At 39.4% G+C, this 18,945-nt stretch overlaps 1 protein-coding gene across 1 annotated transcript in view; it reads right to left on the bottom strand.

Annotated features, from left to right (window-relative positions):
* AR (androgen receptor) overlaps nt 1-18,945 on the bottom strand; it is a 286,547-nt gene that overhangs the window by 32,330 nt on the left and 235,272 nt on the right. Inside the window, exon 3 of the mRNA XM_075539512.1 lies at nt 16,870-16,986. Coding sequence (XP_075395627.1) covers nt 16,870-16,986 — 117 coding nt within the window. The remainder of the gene's footprint in view (nt 1-16,869; nt 16,987-18,945) is intronic.

Genomic DNA, 18,945 nt, shown 5'->3' with positions numbered 1-18,945 from the left:
AGAAGAGGACTTAGATGTATCATCACTGTGATCGAGTTAAACAAGACAAATACGGGTAGTTACTATTTTTTAGAACCATGCACATATCTCACTTCACAAGCATGTTACGTCATTTAATCCCACAATGATATTAGGTGGTTAAGGTTATATTTATCCTTGTTTTGCAAATAAATAAATCAATGCAGCGCAGTTATCAAGAAAGATCATCCGATAGCCTGAGCCTAAGTATATTATATCATGTTACCCCTACACAACCCCAAGGAGCTTGAAGCTCCAAATCACATACTTATTGACCAAAATCTGAGACGAGTAGTAGTCAGAAGTTTATTCTTCCTGCTCTCATCTTCACCTTTGATGATTCCACACTTTAGTAATGAGCATCAAGTCCTTAAGAGATGATGCAGGAAGCGATGGGAATTTCCAGCAACACACCCAAACTAGAACCAGATTTGTGGCACTATATTTAGGCTCACAGTACAACAAGAGAGGAAGGATCCTTAGAAGCCATCTCATTTAGGAGTCATATATTCAAATACATTCCTAGTCTACAATAAGTTGTGAGGGTGTGCATGTGTAGGAGAAGAGTAGGAGATTGTCACTCGTGGTCTCCCTCTCCCTTCCACGTGGCACATGTATACATGTGTGCATACAGACGCACCTCTGGAAGGCAGTTATATCATGTTTTAAAGTTTTCCTGAAACTCATCTGTATTTTAAAAGTGAATTCAGTCCTTAACCACCATTTTGGGACTTCTGTGCTTAGTTCAAATCTTTCAAATAAGAAATGGGGAAGCTGATACCCAGAGAGGGTAAAATCATCTAGCAACAACAGAGCTACACCCAGAACTTGTGCTTCTTATTCTTAATTCAGAATATCTTGTCATATTGGCTCTCTTTTTTATGAACTCACACAGTTTCACTATTGCCCTCTCTGGGTCCCTTCTAGGCCTGCTCCGGACAGTACAGTAGTCACAGTCGGCTATTTAAATTTAAGTGAAATGAAACGGCAAAATATAATTAATCTGTCTCACTAACCACATTTCAAGTGCTTAATAGCCACATGTGGCTCAAAACAAACAAATAAACAAATCCAAAACTAAATTCACTGCCTTCAAGACCATCAAGTGGATTCTGACTCATAGGCAATCCTATAGAACAGAGTAGAGGCTGTCATTCTTTATGAGAGCAGAAAGCCTCATCTTTCTCTCCAGGAGCAGCTGTTGGTTTTGAATGGCTGCTTTTCCAGTTAGTAGTCCAATACATAACCCTTTGTGACTAGTGGCTAATATATTGAACAGTGCAGTTAAAGAACATAGGTATCATTTCAGAGAGTTCTACTGAACAGTGTTAAGAATATAGACCATGAGTTCCCAAACTTATTTGACCTACTGCCTGCTTTTCAGAAAACAACAACAACAGTAATATTCAGTACTTCCTTGGCCATTAAGACTTTTACCCATAATCCATGATAAAGTGTATGTATCTGCTTTTTCAGTCTTCCCCAGAACCACTTCCCAATGGACAGTATTGTCCACTTAGGGACACACTTACTAAACCGTTCTCTAGGGTAGTTGTTATTGAGAAATAAGACAGAATCCAGATGAATTAATAGATTTTTTTTTCTAAAAAAGATGGAGGGATGCACAGAGCAATTGGTACCAGAACAACAACCGAGGTATGCTCTTAGCACCAGGGCCCTCCCACCCTCCCTGACTCAGATCTTAGTGAGGTAATGACTTGTGGACCTAAGCAAATTCATTACAAGAAAAATCAATATGTACAGAGATTGTGGGGAGACTCCATTAAAGTAAAATAATTCCTTCTCTATGTTGTGTCAATAAGAAGAACTTACCTAATATTTTCCTATTGTCCTCCTCTACTTCTATATAGCATCTATTTGAGGAGCGGAGGCCACATTCCCACCTGCCTCCAGGACCTGTACAATGTACTGTGCCTGGGGCCACAGTGGCCCAAGCTGCACCAGGTGTTCTGGCTCCTTTGCCTGAAGAGGGTGGCTCTACTGAACATAATTGAAATGAGATTCCATTCATTCTGCTGGGAATTCCCTGTTCTCTCTCAGCTGCAAAGACCAATATGCTGCTAGATGACTTGGAATGCTGGACAATGAGACTTGCTAGTCTCAGCTGTTACTCAAAACCCAAGGTCTTGTTTGCTTCCATGAAGTCCTCCCCACTCCATCTCACACCCTACACCTGAGCCCCAGAATCAGATTCAACTCTTTCATGGGAGGTTCAAACCTACCAATCACTATGTTAAAGCAGAGATTCATTGGTGTATTTAAATGGAATGGTATTTAGAGTTTGGGGTGAGAAGAGTGACCTTAAAAAGTCATTGGAACGTTGATTTCTTTTTTTTTCCACTTTTTTTTTTTTTTTGCACATTAGATATTCCTGAAGGGGGTTGAGTTAGAGTACATAGTGTGATATAATGCCTGGATCCTGCTGCCTAGACACTATTTTCTTTTTTTTATCATTTTATTAGGGGCTCATACAACTCTTATCACAATCCATACATACATCAATTGTGCAAAGCACACTTGTGCATTCATTGCCCTTATCATTCTCAAAGCATTTGCTCTCCACCCAAGCCCCTGGTATCAGCTCCTCATTTTTTGCCTCCCTCCCGGCCCCCACCCCTCTCATTAACCCTTGATAATTTATGTTATTATTTTGTCATATCTTGCCCTGTCCGACGTCTGCCTTCATCCAGTTTTCTGTTGTCAGTCCCCCAGGGAGGAGGTCACATGTAGATTCTTGTAATCGGTTCCCCCGTTCAAATTCACTCTCCCTCTATGCTCCCAGTATTGCCACTCACACCGCTGGCCCTGAAGGGATCATCCGCCCTGGATTCTCTGTTTCCAGTTCCTATCTGTACCAGTGTACATCTTCTGGTCTAGCCAGACTTGCAAGGGAGAATTCGGATCATGATAGTGGGGTGGGAAGGAAGCATTTAGGAACTAGCGGAAAGTTGTCTTGTTCATCGTTACTACATCACACCCTGACTGGCTCATCTTCTTCCAGAGACCCCTCTGCCAGGGGATTTCCAGTAGCCTACAAATGGGCTTTGGATCTCCAAATGGTAAAAATTTTTTGTTCTGATGATGCCTGATCCCTTTGAACACCTTGTGATCTCACAGGTTGGCGTGCTTCTTCCTTTGTTGCTTCTGAGCTAAGTTGGTCACGTGTTCACCTTCAGCCTTTAAGGCCCCAGACGCTATATATTTTGATAGCTGGGCATCATCCTCTCTCTCTTTGCCACATTCGCTTATGCACCTATTTTTTGGAACTCTACTTTCATCACTCTGGCATTAGACCTCTGAAGAACTCGTCTCTATCATTTCAGAAAAAAAAAAGTTTAATCAGGTTCCATGATGCATTCATAGAATTGCACCTGTGATCAATCTGTAGCTTTTCTAACCTCGCTGATCTTTGTGCACACTTCAGGGATCATTCTTTTTCCACTACCCAACCCCGAGATATGATTTTTCTCACCTATGAGTTGAGGAAAAGGAAGGTAAGGTGAACTTTCCAGTTTTGGAAAGTTTGAGTACCTCTACCCAAGGTCAAGAATATTTATCTTTGTCTTACTTCCCAATATATTTTGGAATATAAAGGAATCCTTCTGTGGCAGACAAATTTCTTAGATGTCCCCCAAGTCCCTGGTATACACACACCTTTTGGTTATCCACCTACTACTGTAGGCCCTGCTGTAAAGAAGCTGTGCATACATAATTAAAGTCCCAGCTCAGTAGACATTAAGAAACAGAGATTATCCCTAAATGGGCCTGACCTCATCAAGCGCATCTACCCTTAAAAGGGACTGGACCCTTTCTGGAGATTAATGCAATATAAGAACGGTTTTCTGTTTTCAGATTTGAAGGTTTTTTTTTTTTTTTGGGGGGGGGGGGCACAGCAAGGAATGGAGTTGGGCTCGAGAATCTTAGTGCTGCCCCTGGTTGACAGCCAGGATATGGGATGGGAACCTTAGTCCTACAATGCAAGGAATTGAATCCTACCACAGTAATGTGAGCTTGAAAGAAGACCTGAACTCTAGATTCAAAAGAAATCTGGCCAACATCTTGATCTCATACTTTTGATACTCTGCGCTAAGAATAGCGCCTGCTGTACCCAGACTTCTGACTTGCAGAACTATGAGCTAATAGATGGATGTTGTTGTAATCTGTTAAATTTATGGTACTTTGCTATGGAGCATAGCAAACTAATAGAAGTTCCTTATAGAAGTGTGGTGTCGGGGGGAAAATAACTTTTAAGTCAATTTGAATCTATGGTTTAACTTGCAGTTCCATCAATTATCAACTTAATAACTGAGGTGTTTTTTTTTTCTCTCTCCAAGATTCACCTCATGCATTTGTAAAATGAAGTTCTGTCATTTTTTTCAGGACATCAACAGGAACTAAATTGAAGAGAATGCCTGCACATAGTAAGTCCTCCAAAATAGTTTCTCCATTTGCCATTTGTTCTAAACAGCAGACTTACTTCTGCAGGTCACTTAACACAGTTATGTGTAAGGGAGAGAAGCAGGACTGACAGAGAACCAGAAACAGCAGGAATGGTAAGGTCAGCGTCACGGAATGCGAAACAATGATGAAGTGTCTTTAGCACATGGTATCCTATAGAACTAAATTCTACTCCTTAGTGTGATTCTAAATGCTGAGCAAACAGAATAGAGTATTTGATGCAGAACTGCAAATTCTTTATGAAACCAGAAGGCTTCTGTACTTATGTGAATATGTGTTTGCAAGTGACTTTTAAAAATGCCTTATCACAAACTCAAAACGCTTCATTAGTTAGGCAGATATATAAATGAGTAATATAACCCATAAACATAAATATGGAGAGGTGAAGATAGTGGCAGTGATTGATGTCCTGCCTAGGGCATTCTATTTTAAATTTATAAGTAAACACTGCTCTAGATGAAGAGTTCTGTAGCTAAACTGCTTTTCTTAGGGAAAGTCAGTTTTGGCCTCTTCCTTAACTCATCCAGACACTCTTCCATCCATGAGGATTAGAGTTAGAGATCTCCTGGTGATTATAAGATCAGAGGAACATTGTGTTAGAAATCAAAGGAGTCCGGGGAAATAATGAGGAGCTGATACCAAGGGCTCAAGTAGATAGGGTATGTTTTGAGAATGATGATGGTCACAAATGTACAATTGTGCTGGACACAATGGATGCATGTATGGATTGTGATAAGAGTTGTATGAGCCCCAATAAAAAGATGAAAAAGAACAAAGAAATCAAGGGAGCTCATTGCGTGATCTCAGAAACATTATCTTTCTTTTTTGTTCTAAGTTTCTTTCTATAAATATGTAAGGTAGTATTTAAGATTCTGGAGTTAGCCTATCTCAGTTGGAACCCTGACTATTGTTTATTAGTTGTAATGACTTAGGGCAAGACTTAGTTTCTCTGCAACCCAGTTTTCCCATCTGTAACATAAAGGGTTGTCTGCAATATAAAGTTGTTACAAGGAACATAGGTACTGTGGTCTGAGAGTAGAGAGCAGATTCTGATTTCAAGCAGGCAGGATTCAGTAAGATACTAAAATTCTAAAAAGTCCTTCAAAATAAAGGGTTAATTATTATTGGTGATAATACTCAGAATGATCTAGAAAAGAAAATCCTTTGACTCCTCCTACTCATTAGTTGTCTCAGATAGATAATAGGGATGATCTGACTTGACTACACATAGAGTTTTGTGTAGGAAATTAAATGATCTCATTGAAAGTGCTCTGAATTCTATAAAAGTGTATACCAGTGGGAAGGCTGGGATTTGTTTAAGAATGACTCTTTAGCGAGAAATCTGAAAAGTTGCGTAGGTTGACAAACTATGTGAAGAATTGCCTTCCAATCTTGGACAATGGATATCAAGCCAAAAATAGAGGACCAGTGGGACAGACTGACAAGATTTCATAATCCTAAGTTAATAGTAGACCGATGTGATTTTCCCTAAGGGAGTGGATGCAAAGTGCTGAGCACGGAGTACTTTCTGTGATCAATAAATTAAGCCTCATACAGTTCCACTTCATTCCTTGTACCCCAAGCAGGAGAACGTCTTTCTGAAAATGCTAATAAGACCTACAGAGAACTTAAATTTTTTATTAGAGAAAATCAGACTGAGAGGGGTTCACTGATATTAGTCTAACATACCTATAGAATCTCAAGAGTTCTATAAGTTTCTTCAGGGGCACCTAAGAGGAGGCAAACTGGGCCTAAGAATATGGCTCCAACCACTCTACCTCTATTAAAAAGCAAAGGAATAGTGCTTTATTCTGTAGCTACAAGTGGGCCTGTCAGATTTCTTTTCTCAAGAAAAGACTGTAGTGAAAACAAACAAGCAAACAATTTCTGAAATCCCTGGATCTTATCTCTCTCTTCCCAACCTTCCAAATAAATCTTCATTTTAAAGAGTAGTAGACTACTGAAGGCCAAGAATAAGTCCAATGAATAATCAAAGCATTATGAATGATTTATGGTATTGGTGAAGAACACTGAAAATACCATGGACTGCCAAAGGAACAAACAAATCTGTCTTGGAATTAGTCAGCCAGAATACTCCTTAGAAGCAAGAATGGCTAGACTTCCTATAATGTGCTTTGGAGAGACCTGTTCCTGGAAAAAAAAATCAAGGTAGATAGAGAGGCAGCACAAAAGTGGAAGGCCCATGACAACATTGATTGACATAGTGGCTGCATCAGTTAGGCTCAAACATAACATTTGTGAGGTTGATGCAGGAGCAGGCAGTATAGGTTTTGTTTAAGTAGAATTAATTTTCTTTCTTATTAAGTAGAATCAATAAGCATAGGCCAAGCATTATAGACAGGGTTGTACAATGGCTCGATGGCACCTGACAACCAGATCACACAGCTATTTCGTGGTAAGGTTGGAACTAGAACCACATATCCTAACTTCTAGGAAGTTGTTTTTGTGGTTAGTTGCCAGAAAGTTACTCATGGTGACCACATGTAAAATGAAACGAAGTGTAAGAAAGTGATGCCCAGTCTTTTACCATCCCCATGATATTTTGTGGTCCATAGGGCTTTCAATGGCAAGTCTTTGGAAGTAGATTGACAGGCCTTTCTTCTTAGACTGTCTTGGTCTGGAAGCTCTGCTGAAACTTGTTCTGCATAAAAGCCATATGTAAACCTTCACTGAAAGATGAGTAGTGGGTGTGTACAAAGTGCATTGGCTGAAAGTTAAATGCAGGTCTCCCTCATGAAAGATGAGAATGTTATCAATGAATCAACACTGCACCCTTCTATTGTAGTACTATTCACTTCATTAAGTTGTGAAGCATATTAGTGGAGGGTCACTGGTGGGAGTTGGAGAACGTGGAAAAGAACTAGGACAGGGACAAGACGCAGAGAATAGAGACAGTCCTTGGCAGACACGTGGTGAGAAATTAGTAGGGGGTACAACCAAGTAGAATTAATAAGCACAGATCAAGTTTCCTCAGGCAAGAAGGCTCCTGATTGGTTTCTCCTGTCCTCCCGGCATTCCCTTATCATCTTTTCAATCCAATCCTAGGTCAGACAAATATCCAAGGGCAAGAATATAAAATTTTTTCTTTCAATGTTTATGTTGGATAATTTAGCTTAATGGATTTTAGTTCACGGAGGAGTAAATATAATTAATAATAGAATGATATGCAATGCTGTACACTCTTGCCAAAGCAATAGACCTGGCAAAAAAAATGATTTCCAAATTTCCCCTGACTACTGGGCCAGAAAAAAGGGCTCACTGTCCAAATGCCATCCCAAAGGAGGGGTATAAGGTCTTTATCAAAAACCTGCTCATTTGAAATTGCGAAGCCTGGAAATGCTTTCGAATACCAGCCTTTTCCACTGGAAAAAGTAACCACATGAGTTTAGAGCATACATGCTTTTACAATTACATTTAACTGACATTAAAAACAAATGTGAAACAGTCCAAGCTGAACAGGTCAGCATGACCTGGAAAGCAATCGAGAAAGAAAAAAAGAAAAAGAATAAAGAAAGAGGAAAAAAAGAGCCAATGTTAACAGCATTAATTCTGTCAGTCTGTTGTAAATAAGAAAATACCATTGGTGTATTAATGGCTTTATTAAAGGAAAATTTACTAGCAGAGATATGCAACATTCAAACAAATAGAAAGCAGTTAAAAAATAAAGCACATTAGCATTTCAATACACATTAGGGAACTTCTTGTTGGCCTGAAGAATAAAATTCTGCCCCAAGGAGGGGGTTGGTCTCCTCTTTGGCTGTTCACCAGAATGTTATTGAGACAGGGGAAGAAGAAAGAAGTGTGTGTGGTTTATGTGTGTACCAGAGGAAAAATAAGAGGGTGGGAAAGGCAGGCCCCAGGCAAGGCAGGGAGAGTGCTTCTGACTCTCAAATTTGTTGGTTCCTAGCCTCACAGATTTTGGTCTTCCAGATGGAAACTGGTTTCAATATGAAGGTTCCGAGGGCATGGTCAACATATAACAAGATATCACACACTAAGGGCATCTCTTCTTACACCAATGCAGCATTTGAGGCTGGCTTAGACGAACAAGACCTCTAATATGAGGGAGAGGAGAATATAATGTGAGTTAACACTGGAAGAGTGTGGGGCTAGGAGTAAGAAGTAAAGGCTGATCTGCTTTCCTAACTTCAAATGGAAGATTAATAGACACTGAAGCTCAGATTTTTCAATATAAATGGTTCCTGAAAGGCAGTGCCATTTTAACTTTGAGAATAGGGAATAGAGAACTCTCTAACTTTAGTCTACTGCTCTGTTTAAAGAGAGGGGCTTGCCAGTAGCCTCTTTTGGTACAGATTTTCCAGGAGAAGTAGGAATTTGGTTTTTGTTTGTTGAACTTCTGTGGATCCATTGTTACCTTTAGCTCAGTGATTGGGTATGAGGACAACCTAGGCTGGGCCCTGGGCGGAGATCCAGAAGAATGGAAATAAGGAGAAATTTATGAGTTGACAAAGGACCTACTCATCATGGCCACATGAGCATTAAACTGGCAAAATGGCTTCTTTTCCAAGGTAACCCCAGCAGAGCTCCTCCTTGGTACCTCGAGTCTCATAACCAAAGCTTCTTCTCTCAGCAGCACACCATGGAGGGACTAAGCAAGAGACTCACTGCATCCATCTCAGTAAGTGCCTCGTTGCCATCACATATGGTAAAGAACAATCGAAAGCATTATCATGTCAACCCAATTTACAGGAAATATGATACTCATGACCACATGAATGCTAATTGTTATTACTTTGAAAGTTAGTCCTCGCAACAGCCCTGTGATGTAGGGGAATACCATTGTTAATTCCATCGAGGGTCACTAACAAACAAGACAATAATCCCCAGTCTCAACTCCAGAATCTGTGGTGAGGAGCAAAGGCTTAAGCTTCTAAGCTTCAGACTCCAGCTGTTTCCAGGCTACCCACTAGAGCCCTCACCCTGAATGAAGTCAGTCCGTCTTTTTTCAGTGTCTGGTCGTTTTAGGATTCTTGAAAGTGCCAAACCAGAAATTTTCTAATACGAAAGAGAGACACTGTGGAGTGTAGCAGTCTAAGGATGGGCTTACACACGCCTGGCTCCACAGTCCTCCCTGGCCCAGGGAGCAGCATGAAAGTCAGGGCTACGGGATAACTGCCATTGCGGACTACAGGTTTCCATTTCTCTTTCCCTAAAGAAGGAGGTGAGATAGATAGAGGCAGAGACATTTGTTTACTTGGGCGATGTTTTTTTCATTCTTTTCTAACTTTATTGAAAAGTTATGCTAACAGGCCTATTATACTAATATGTGTATGCCTCTCTCTACAAAACAGGTAGGAATAGGTGGGGAAAGACAATAAAAATGGAATTTAACAATCTCATTAAAGCCATGCAGAAACTAGCAAAGACTTACTTACTCATAGTCATTGCTCTTTAAAAAACAATGTTCAGAGTCAGACAATAACATATGAGTATGTGCTGTTCCAGATGAATTTTTCCTCCTAAGGGTTAACACATACATACGCAACCAATTGGAAGATGACGAGACAGCCTACAGAGAACACATTTACAGCGTTGATTGAAGGGTGATTTGGAGAACAAGAACTAAAGAATAAGCCACAAAGGAACAACCGATTGCTGTCTGAGAGCACAAAGACAGACACATGCAGACAACAATGAATGGATGGTACTATGATTATACATTGTGTGCTTCTATATACCAACTTTTTCAATTACTTAGAACAATTATATATACTAATTTCTTCAATTATTTAGAACAATTCTCTAAGTAAGATTTTATTATTACTACAGAGTAGTTGTGAAAACTGAAGCCCAGAGAGAGCTAATGACTTTCACAAGGTCAAGATATAGTAAGTGACAGTCAGAACTAGAAACAAGGTCTGTCTACATGGGGACCTATTATGCTATTTCCATTGTGCTAAATGGCTTCTTAAAAAAGAGAATTTTAAGGACTGATTCACATGTTGTACATGTTCATGTAAAACTTTATGGAACAATATGGTTCCTTTGTGCATGCCTCAATGAGTCGTGGTGAAAGATTTACAGCCTTGGAAACCCAGAAGGCCCAGTCTGTCCTCACCTACAGTGTCTCTATGCGTCCGAATCAACTCAATGTTGACCTGTGGTTATACGCCTAAAATACACAGATCTATTGGAGCACTGAGTATCTAGATTTTGTACGTGGGTAGTAGCAGCATACACATTGAGGCATAAGCTTGCAGCTCCTGCCTGAGGACCTTTAGGGCTATACTTCAGAGTCAAAGGAGATGAGAAGTAATCCAGTGACTGTTCCACATTGATAATGTTTTATGATATTCCTGCTGCCCAAAAGAAGGTATCGGGAATTCAACAGTTGGGTGGACAGTAGGACTGAAACTTGGTGAATCTATAATTTCTAGGTCTTTTGTTGTAGTAATAAGTTATGTGTTAGCACCATGGTGAGGGTCTGGGTAGATGCTGGAATGCCAGTCTTATAGATTACTAAAGGACGATTACATTTTAAGTTAGACTGTCTAGATATTGAAAATATTTAGCACTAATTTTGCATGACTCTGAGCTATCATATTCCTCAGATATAATTTGTCTAGCATACTCCTCGAGTCACAATGGCCTTTGACCATTGAGTTACCTATTTGGCAAAGTTTATATTTCTGCGCATGAGAGGATTACTATAAAGCCAGAAAAGATATTTTAAGCGGCATTAGTAGCCACTGGTTCATACTTATAAGAAATGAGACTGTGGTGAAAGTACTGTACTCCTGGTCATTAAGAGCTTCTTAACTGATTCTGTTGGTGAGCAAGGAAGCATATCTGTATAACCGATGACCTAGCTAAGGGAATTGTCTGCTTATAGAGAAAATATTTCTAGCCAAGTTATTCCAAAGAACAATAGTTTTATAGGATGTTAACTGGTGTAACGTGAAAAAGTGTTATGTGGTTCAATTAAGTTTGAGAATTTTGAGTTGTAAAGCTCCTTAGATGACCTTATTGCAGCGTCCAGGACTATTGCATGGTACCAGGCATGAACTCTCCAGAGTCAATTGTATGATATCAGGCATTGCCAATTTTCTTGAGCCGAATCACACCATGCAGATTTCCCTAACTTAGCTGGCCATGGAAACTTTATTTCAAGGAGCATACCATGAAACTAATCTCCTCAGAGCACACATCAGGAAACCCTGCTTTAGACTAAAGCAATTGGCTTGCATAAAAGTAGGACTAATATATGTACTTAGTACTTGAAGGCAAAACCCAAATGGAGGCAATTAGACCCAGAAACCCGGAATGCGATCCCCGAGTTTTAACTAAGCTGGATGCTAGTAGTTTCTTTTGACTGGTCTATGTCTTCCTTTATAAACTTTATGTAATTGCCAATAACATACATGCTCTCATCAAGTTTCTGTTTTTTAAATGTCTAAAGAAAAAAGCACAGTCTGCAATCGTGTCTATTAACTGGTCTCAAAAGTTCAACTATCAGAGTCCTAATTTTCTGGCATAATAACTAAGTCCATTTTCAATATGGCTCCAGCATGCCTTTCCCATTGTCCTGGGGACAATGTCCTGGTAGTATTAAGCTACTGGTTACTCTGCAACCCCCCAAGGACAAATGTCATATATTTTGTGCCTTTATTAAAACTGTGCTCTTTGCTTTGAATGCCTTTCTCCTTCTGTCTCACTCTACTCTGGCCCAGGGATTTCCTATCTATCCTTCAAGGTGAAGGTGGAATCACTATCGTTGATTGTTTCCCTTTGTTTAATTTTTTGAGAGCAGGGATTGTATCTTATTTATCGCTGATTCTCCAAAATGCCTAACATAGTGTTAGGCAAATATTTGATGCTCAATAAATATTTGTCAAATGAACAGATGGATGTTTGAATGACTGGATGGAAAGATTGGAAGACTAGGTAGTTGGCTGGCTGGAAAAATGGAAGAGATGGTTGAATGAATCAATGCAGCGAATCTTGTCTTGTGAAGAACATGCCATAGATAGTGTTTCAACACTAGAATCACTCTCTTACATCCAGGACATTGGCTCAAGAGATAGCGATGCTGGGCTGCTCTTGAGCATGGAGAATGATGAAACAGCTGACTTTAAGACCATCTTCAATGCTGAAACCTAAAGATGTTTATAGTGCCATATCATACCTTGGCCAGAGAACACCGAGCCACCTTCCTAACTGCAGCATCATGTTTCAAAGTTTGAACTCGCATATGAGTTCCGTTTCCTCGCAGGAGATTGATGTCTCAAATGTGCCAGAGTAATCTTAGAAGGAAATGCTGCGCAACACAAATACTCACACACACTCTGTTGATTTTCATTCTCTTCTGGGTTTGTAGGCTACCTGAAATTCCTGAAGGGACTGTGATTTTTTAAGGTCCGGGAGAGGGAGAGTAAGCAGGGGCCAATTTACTAAAAGCCAAGACCACAAAAGTGGCAAAACACAAAGAAGTAGTATTTGGGAAAGAGAGAAGAGGAAATAGAGAGGAGGGAAAGGTGAGAGGGACAGTTAACAGGAAGGGAAATTATTTTATTTTCTATCTTGGAAAGTGGAACCAAATCCTTTTGAATTGCAGAGAAAGCAAGAGATGTGTATGAGTTTGTTCTAAATATGGGTTGTGAAAAAAGCGTCAGATAGCTGCACTCGGGGAATGTACTTATCTGGACAGTTATATTTAGAAGTGTTTTTGTAAATGAACGTAAGTAAGAGTTTTGAAATTCTGAATCAACTAGCTAGATGTTGCTTTTTAAAACAGACAGAAATAAACTATATGCAAAAAAAGATGTATGGGTAGCTGAGATTGTAGAGGTAGTCTATAATGGAACCATCCTGAGAATCTAAGCAATCTCAAGTTCATTTCAGAAACACCAACATCTGGTTAAAAATGATGCGATTAACAAAGAGGTAGGCCTGGAAGTTGGAAGGACAACTATATGCATTAAGTAGCTCTAAGTTGAGGCGATCCAATCACCAAACTATAGATGGGACATTATGGAGAAACCCATATTAGAGAATCTGAGGCCTAAGACATCATGACTTCAAGCAGTTATCAGTTAAAGAAGTTAGTGTCAGCTCCTTTAAGACAGAGAACAGGGTCTTCTGCCCTCCATTTGCTCCACAGGCTATTCATCAAGTGTATTATGAGACACACAGTGGTGACTAAAGCTGCAAACAGTGGTGACTAAATTGGCATGTGAATCAAAGTACTTAATTCTTGATTATGTATAAAATATAAAAAGGTTTGATTAGCTAAAACAGGGCTGATAAACTATTTTCTGTGTGGCTTTAGATATTGGAATAAAAATTTCAGTATCACAAGTTCCTTGGTCAAGGCCACTGCCCATGAGCCATATTATTATTTGCCATTTCAGAATATTAGCAATTTTGAGTGATGGGAAGAAGGGAATGAACTTATGTGAATTCTTTTTCAAGGTAATCAAAATGTCTATGCGGAATCTAAATCTTATGGATGTATACCTGCTAAAGTAATCAGAAGAGGCACTCTCAATTGATGCTTTCTTTTTTCCTTTTTATTATCTTTTCTATCTTTTTTAATGTTCTCATCTCTTTCTTTCTTAATCTTTTTAAAAATCATTTTATTGGGGGCTCATACAACTCTTCTCACAATCCATACATACATCAATTGTATAAAGCACATTTGTACATTCATTGTCCTCATCATTCTCAAAACATTTGCTCTCCACCTAAGCCCCTGGCATCAGCTCCTCATTTTTACCCCACCCTCCCTGCTACCCCTCACTCATGAACCCTAGATAATTTATTATTTTGTCATATCTTACACTGTCTGATGTCTCCTTTCACCCACTTTGCTGTTGTCCGTCTCCCAGGGAGGAAGTTATATGTAGATCCCTGTCATCGGTTTCCCCTTTCTACCGCACCCTCCCTCCACTGTCCCGGTATCGCCACTCTCACCACTGGTCTTAACAAGAAACTTTGAAGGAATTTGTAGTAGGCATATATAGTACACATATATTCATCTATGTGCTGTACACACATGTATAGTAAGTATATCAAGATATATGGAAGTTAGTAAACGGGTTAATTTTTTTAGCAGTGGCATCTGAGATTATGTACTAGGTTTTTTGCTGATATAGTACTGGAACGTATGATTCCCTAAATTATTAAAATCATGTTCTAAACAGGATCATGGTGGTGGTTTTTAATTTGAAGTGATCAAAAGTGAATTTTGGTGCTGCTCTGCGTGTTGAAATTGTTACATGTTATACTGGCCTCCCAAGTCACTCAGGATAAAAGTTAACTGGAAAGTTCTGTGAAAACTTTAACAGCAAAAGTGCTATTGACTTGACTGTAATAATGAGCTTCCACATTCATCTAATGTGTGGTTTATCGAGGATAGCCATATTCCTTAAACCATCCGGGCTTCATTATTGTTATGTGAGGTAGCTATCTAAAACACGATGAAATATTGAGGATCCAAAGGGGTACACAATAAATCGAGAGGCTGGGACTTTATACCCTACTTCTAAACCCACGTTATAACCTCCCTGTTCATAGCAGGTACTCAGTAAATATCAGGGCAATGGAACTGAAATGAAAGCCAGCCACAACACTTTTCCACTTTTCTTCATTGTGTTGACTAGTTCACTCAAATCAGAGCAGCCTGTCCAATTAATCAATTTGAAACCTTATTGTACCACTCCAATAAATTAATTTTCAAACTTATATGTCTGAATGCTATATGAAGAAATGGACTTGTCTGTAATATAGGGGTTCACTGGAGTATCACGGTCTTGCGTATGATGGAAGAAAATGACAGGGACTCAGATAATTATGAAGACTTTCATCACTGTTCAATTTAACCTGTATCAAAAAAGGCTTGTAACTCATATTAGCAGATTGAAAGCCAAAGGGTTCCCTATTAGGAGTCTGCATCTCTTACAGATAATTCATAGAAGGCAAATAGATATTTCAGTTGATCAGATCCCCTCACTGTGGTTTTGGAATATCCATATGAAGATATTGTCTCCCTGTCAATCCCGGTTGCCTTACCTAGCTTCCCAAGAGCCCCCCCAATCACAGTGCTGTCTTTGCCTTCCTACTGAAGTCCACAACAGTAAGAAAATTTTTGAGTGAGGCAAGATAAACAAGGTTAGCTTTTCTCATATATTGAGTTTAATTTGGAAAACCTCTCACAGAGCGTCTGCCTGCAGTGTCTGAGAGTACTAGAAATTATTTGAGATGCCTTTGTTTAAGTAGTACTTTGTCCATTTTAGAGAGTGATACTGGCTTATCAGTAGGAGCTGATGCAGATGTCCCTACATAGCCCATATATAGCCATGTGTCAGGGTTAGGGAACAGGTTGTTTTTGTAAATATGCACATTGGCAAACAAGGTATTATATATTACATATACAGTCAGAGATGGACAATTGTTCAAAATTAACCCTATGAGGGGAGGATTGAATTCTAGTCTTCTGGATTTTCCAAGTTGATAATGAGTAATCAGGCGTGGGACAACAGTTTTCGGCACCCAGAAATAGGTTCGCCTTTCCTCAAGTTTAATTTCTATGCCAAAGTAGATTAATGAGTTATTTTTCTCATGAACAATGCTGATCCTTTTTGAAAGCAGTCGGTGGCATGGAAAACCCTGGTGCGGGACAGATGTAAATATGACGAGATGAAAAGTTTAGAAGGAGAAAATGTAAGTGTGGGTTAACTAGTGCCAAGTCTTCCTGGAATACTGACAGTGCTCATGATAGAGATAGGTCCAAGGAACAGAAGATTTTATGATGGAGAGTTGCCATTTAAAGAGCCATTTTTCCTCTCAAGCTATTCTGGTACTAAAAATATGTTTTTGGAAATGATTAATAGGGCCGTTCATAGATGGGAGATTACAGGACATGAAATTGGCTCTATTTGGCAGCCTAGTCACAGGCTTCTCATTCCAAGTGGCCAGTCCTATGACATAAGTAGCAGTTAAATGAAGGATATTCCTGGGTATTCAGGGCCAGTCTGTGCCTGGGTCACCCTGCACCTGTGACTACTCTGGATTCCTTAATTCTCTCATTCTAGTCACATTTTAACAATATCAGGTTGGTGTCATTAAGTCCCTTAGGGAGCTCTGCCCACTCATGTCTAAACTTACTACTCTTTATTGAGTGCTAATACTTGCTTCACATCTTGCTCCTATGCCAAGCCCTGGAATCGGAAGTGGCCTGCCTATAGATAAAGGAGTTAACCTGAGCCTAGAGATTGGCTGAATTCTTTGGAATCATCAAAGTCAAACATAGGGTTTAAAGAGATGGAGAAAAAAGGAAAGACATAGGGAGAAGAGGAGGGAAAAAGACAGAGAAGAACAAAAGCATCATACCTCCCAGAGTCATCCCTGCTTCATAACATTTCCGGAGGCGACAAGATGGACAATTTTTCCTTCGGAATTTATCGATGGTGCAATCATTTCTGCTGGCACACAGGTACTTCTGCTTCCCTGGGAAAGCAAATACAAGAGCAGACAGACTTGTTAATGTTTCTTCATGAATATTAGCAAAAATGGCTTGTCTGATGAGAATTTGACCACATGGAAACTATGAAAAGGGTTAGTTTAATTCAATGTCATATTGCTTGATTTTATCGGTGTTTTTTAAAATCGGGTTCTAATGAGACCTTCGTTAAAAGGAGTACTCTTTGTTATTTTAAATAAGATGCTCCACCTTAACTAAAAACTAGGCAAACAGCACATGAAGAAATGACTAAATAGCCCAGCTGACTTGTACTCACTTTCCTCCAACTAGTGCATTTAATTGTGGTTAAAGTCATAGTTGAACTAACAGATTTTTATTGTCGTAGACACCTTACAGGTATAACATTTACAAAAGAGAACTCCATGAGATTGCTAATTATTTTTAATTTGTTAGTGATCATATCACTAATCCCGTGGGTTATAAAAAAATCAAAGAGTTCAAGATGGAAGAAAATGTTTTGAACTTGATTTTGGTAGCGATTACCAATTTGACATAGAGAACACAGGCATTTGTAAGGTATTTGATGTCACCACCAGGGCAGCAAAGTACATTTATAAGCTACTTGTAAGAACATGTTATTAGCACATTATAATAAAGAATTCTTTCTTCCTTTCCATTTTTCATTTCTTCCTGCCTCCCTTTGTCAAGGAACCTAGAAATGGCAACCCAGTATAATGCTTTCATTTTAGAATGAGCTCCTGGAAAGAGCTTGTGTGGAGACTTCCAGTGAATTAGAGTATCCTAAAGGAAGAAAAAGACCATTTAGTGGGCATCTACTATGAGAGTATTAGGGGTTATACGAACCACTTTAACTTTGTTTCGAGATACGTCCTATTATCACCTTCATTTAACAGATGAGAAATTAAAGTTTCTAGGTCAACACTCTTTCAATCATACCACATATTTGTACTCATAATTGTGTAAGTACGTAGAACGCATAACAGAGTGACAGCTTTTTTTCTGCTGCAATTTTAAGTCTGACTTCAATATGTGCGTAGTAAGGATGGTGCTATGAGTGCCTTAGAGCCTTTCAGGGTCAGCTCCTAGAAGGCAGGTCGTATATCCTATTATTTTGGTTCAGATTAAGTGATCAGGGCAGCCTCCGAGAAGGATACCCTACACAATATTGTTAGATGCCACTGAGTCAGTTCTAACCCATAGTGACCCTCTGCATAACAGATCAAAACACTGCCCGTCCTGTGCCATCCTCACAACTGTTCTTATGTCTGAGCCCATTGACTCAGCTATGGTGTCAATACATCTTTTTTGCCACCCTCCACTTTACCAAACACGCCATTCTTCTTCAGGGACTAGTCGCTCCTGACAGTATGTCCAAAGAATGGAAGATGAAGTCTTGCCATCCTTACCTCTAAGGAACACTTTGGCTTTACTTCTTCCATTTGATTTCACTTCTGAAATGAAGGAGGTTGTAATGGAAAATGCATAAAACTGAGATTTTGCTATTTGAAAACTCAGATAGTTTTTCTATGCGTATTTAATATGTTTTCCCAGGTGCTTCATGGTATTGAATTAATGGGACTTAAAACATGTTGTTGCAGTTAGGTGTCAGCAAAGTCGGTTCCAACTCTTAAAGACCCTATAAAACACTGTGCTGTCCTGTACCACCTTCACAACTTTGGTTAAGTTTGAGCCCACTGTCTTTTTATCACTGCCCCTCAACTATGCCAAGCATGATCTTTCTTTCCCCGGGGACTGATATGTGTAATAAAGTCTCAGCATCCTTGCCTATAAGGAGCTTTCTGGATGTACTTCTTCCAAGATAGATTTGTTTATTCCTTAGGCAGTCCAGTCCATGGTGTTTTCAGTATTCATTGCCAGCACCATAATTCCAATGCATCCATTCTTCTTTGATTTTCCTTATTCAGTGTCCAACTTATACATTCACTTTTCAACATTTTAAAGAC

The sequence above is a fragment of the Tenrec ecaudatus genome, chromosome X (assembly GCF_050624435.1).
Source record: "Tenrec ecaudatus isolate mTenEca1 chromosome X, mTenEca1.hap1, whole genome shotgun sequence".
In the NCBI taxonomy this organism is placed as follows: domain Eukaryota; kingdom Metazoa; phylum Chordata; class Mammalia; order Afrosoricida; family Tenrecidae; genus Tenrec; species Tenrec ecaudatus.
This window is presented reverse-complemented; position numbering and strand designations above follow the sequence as displayed.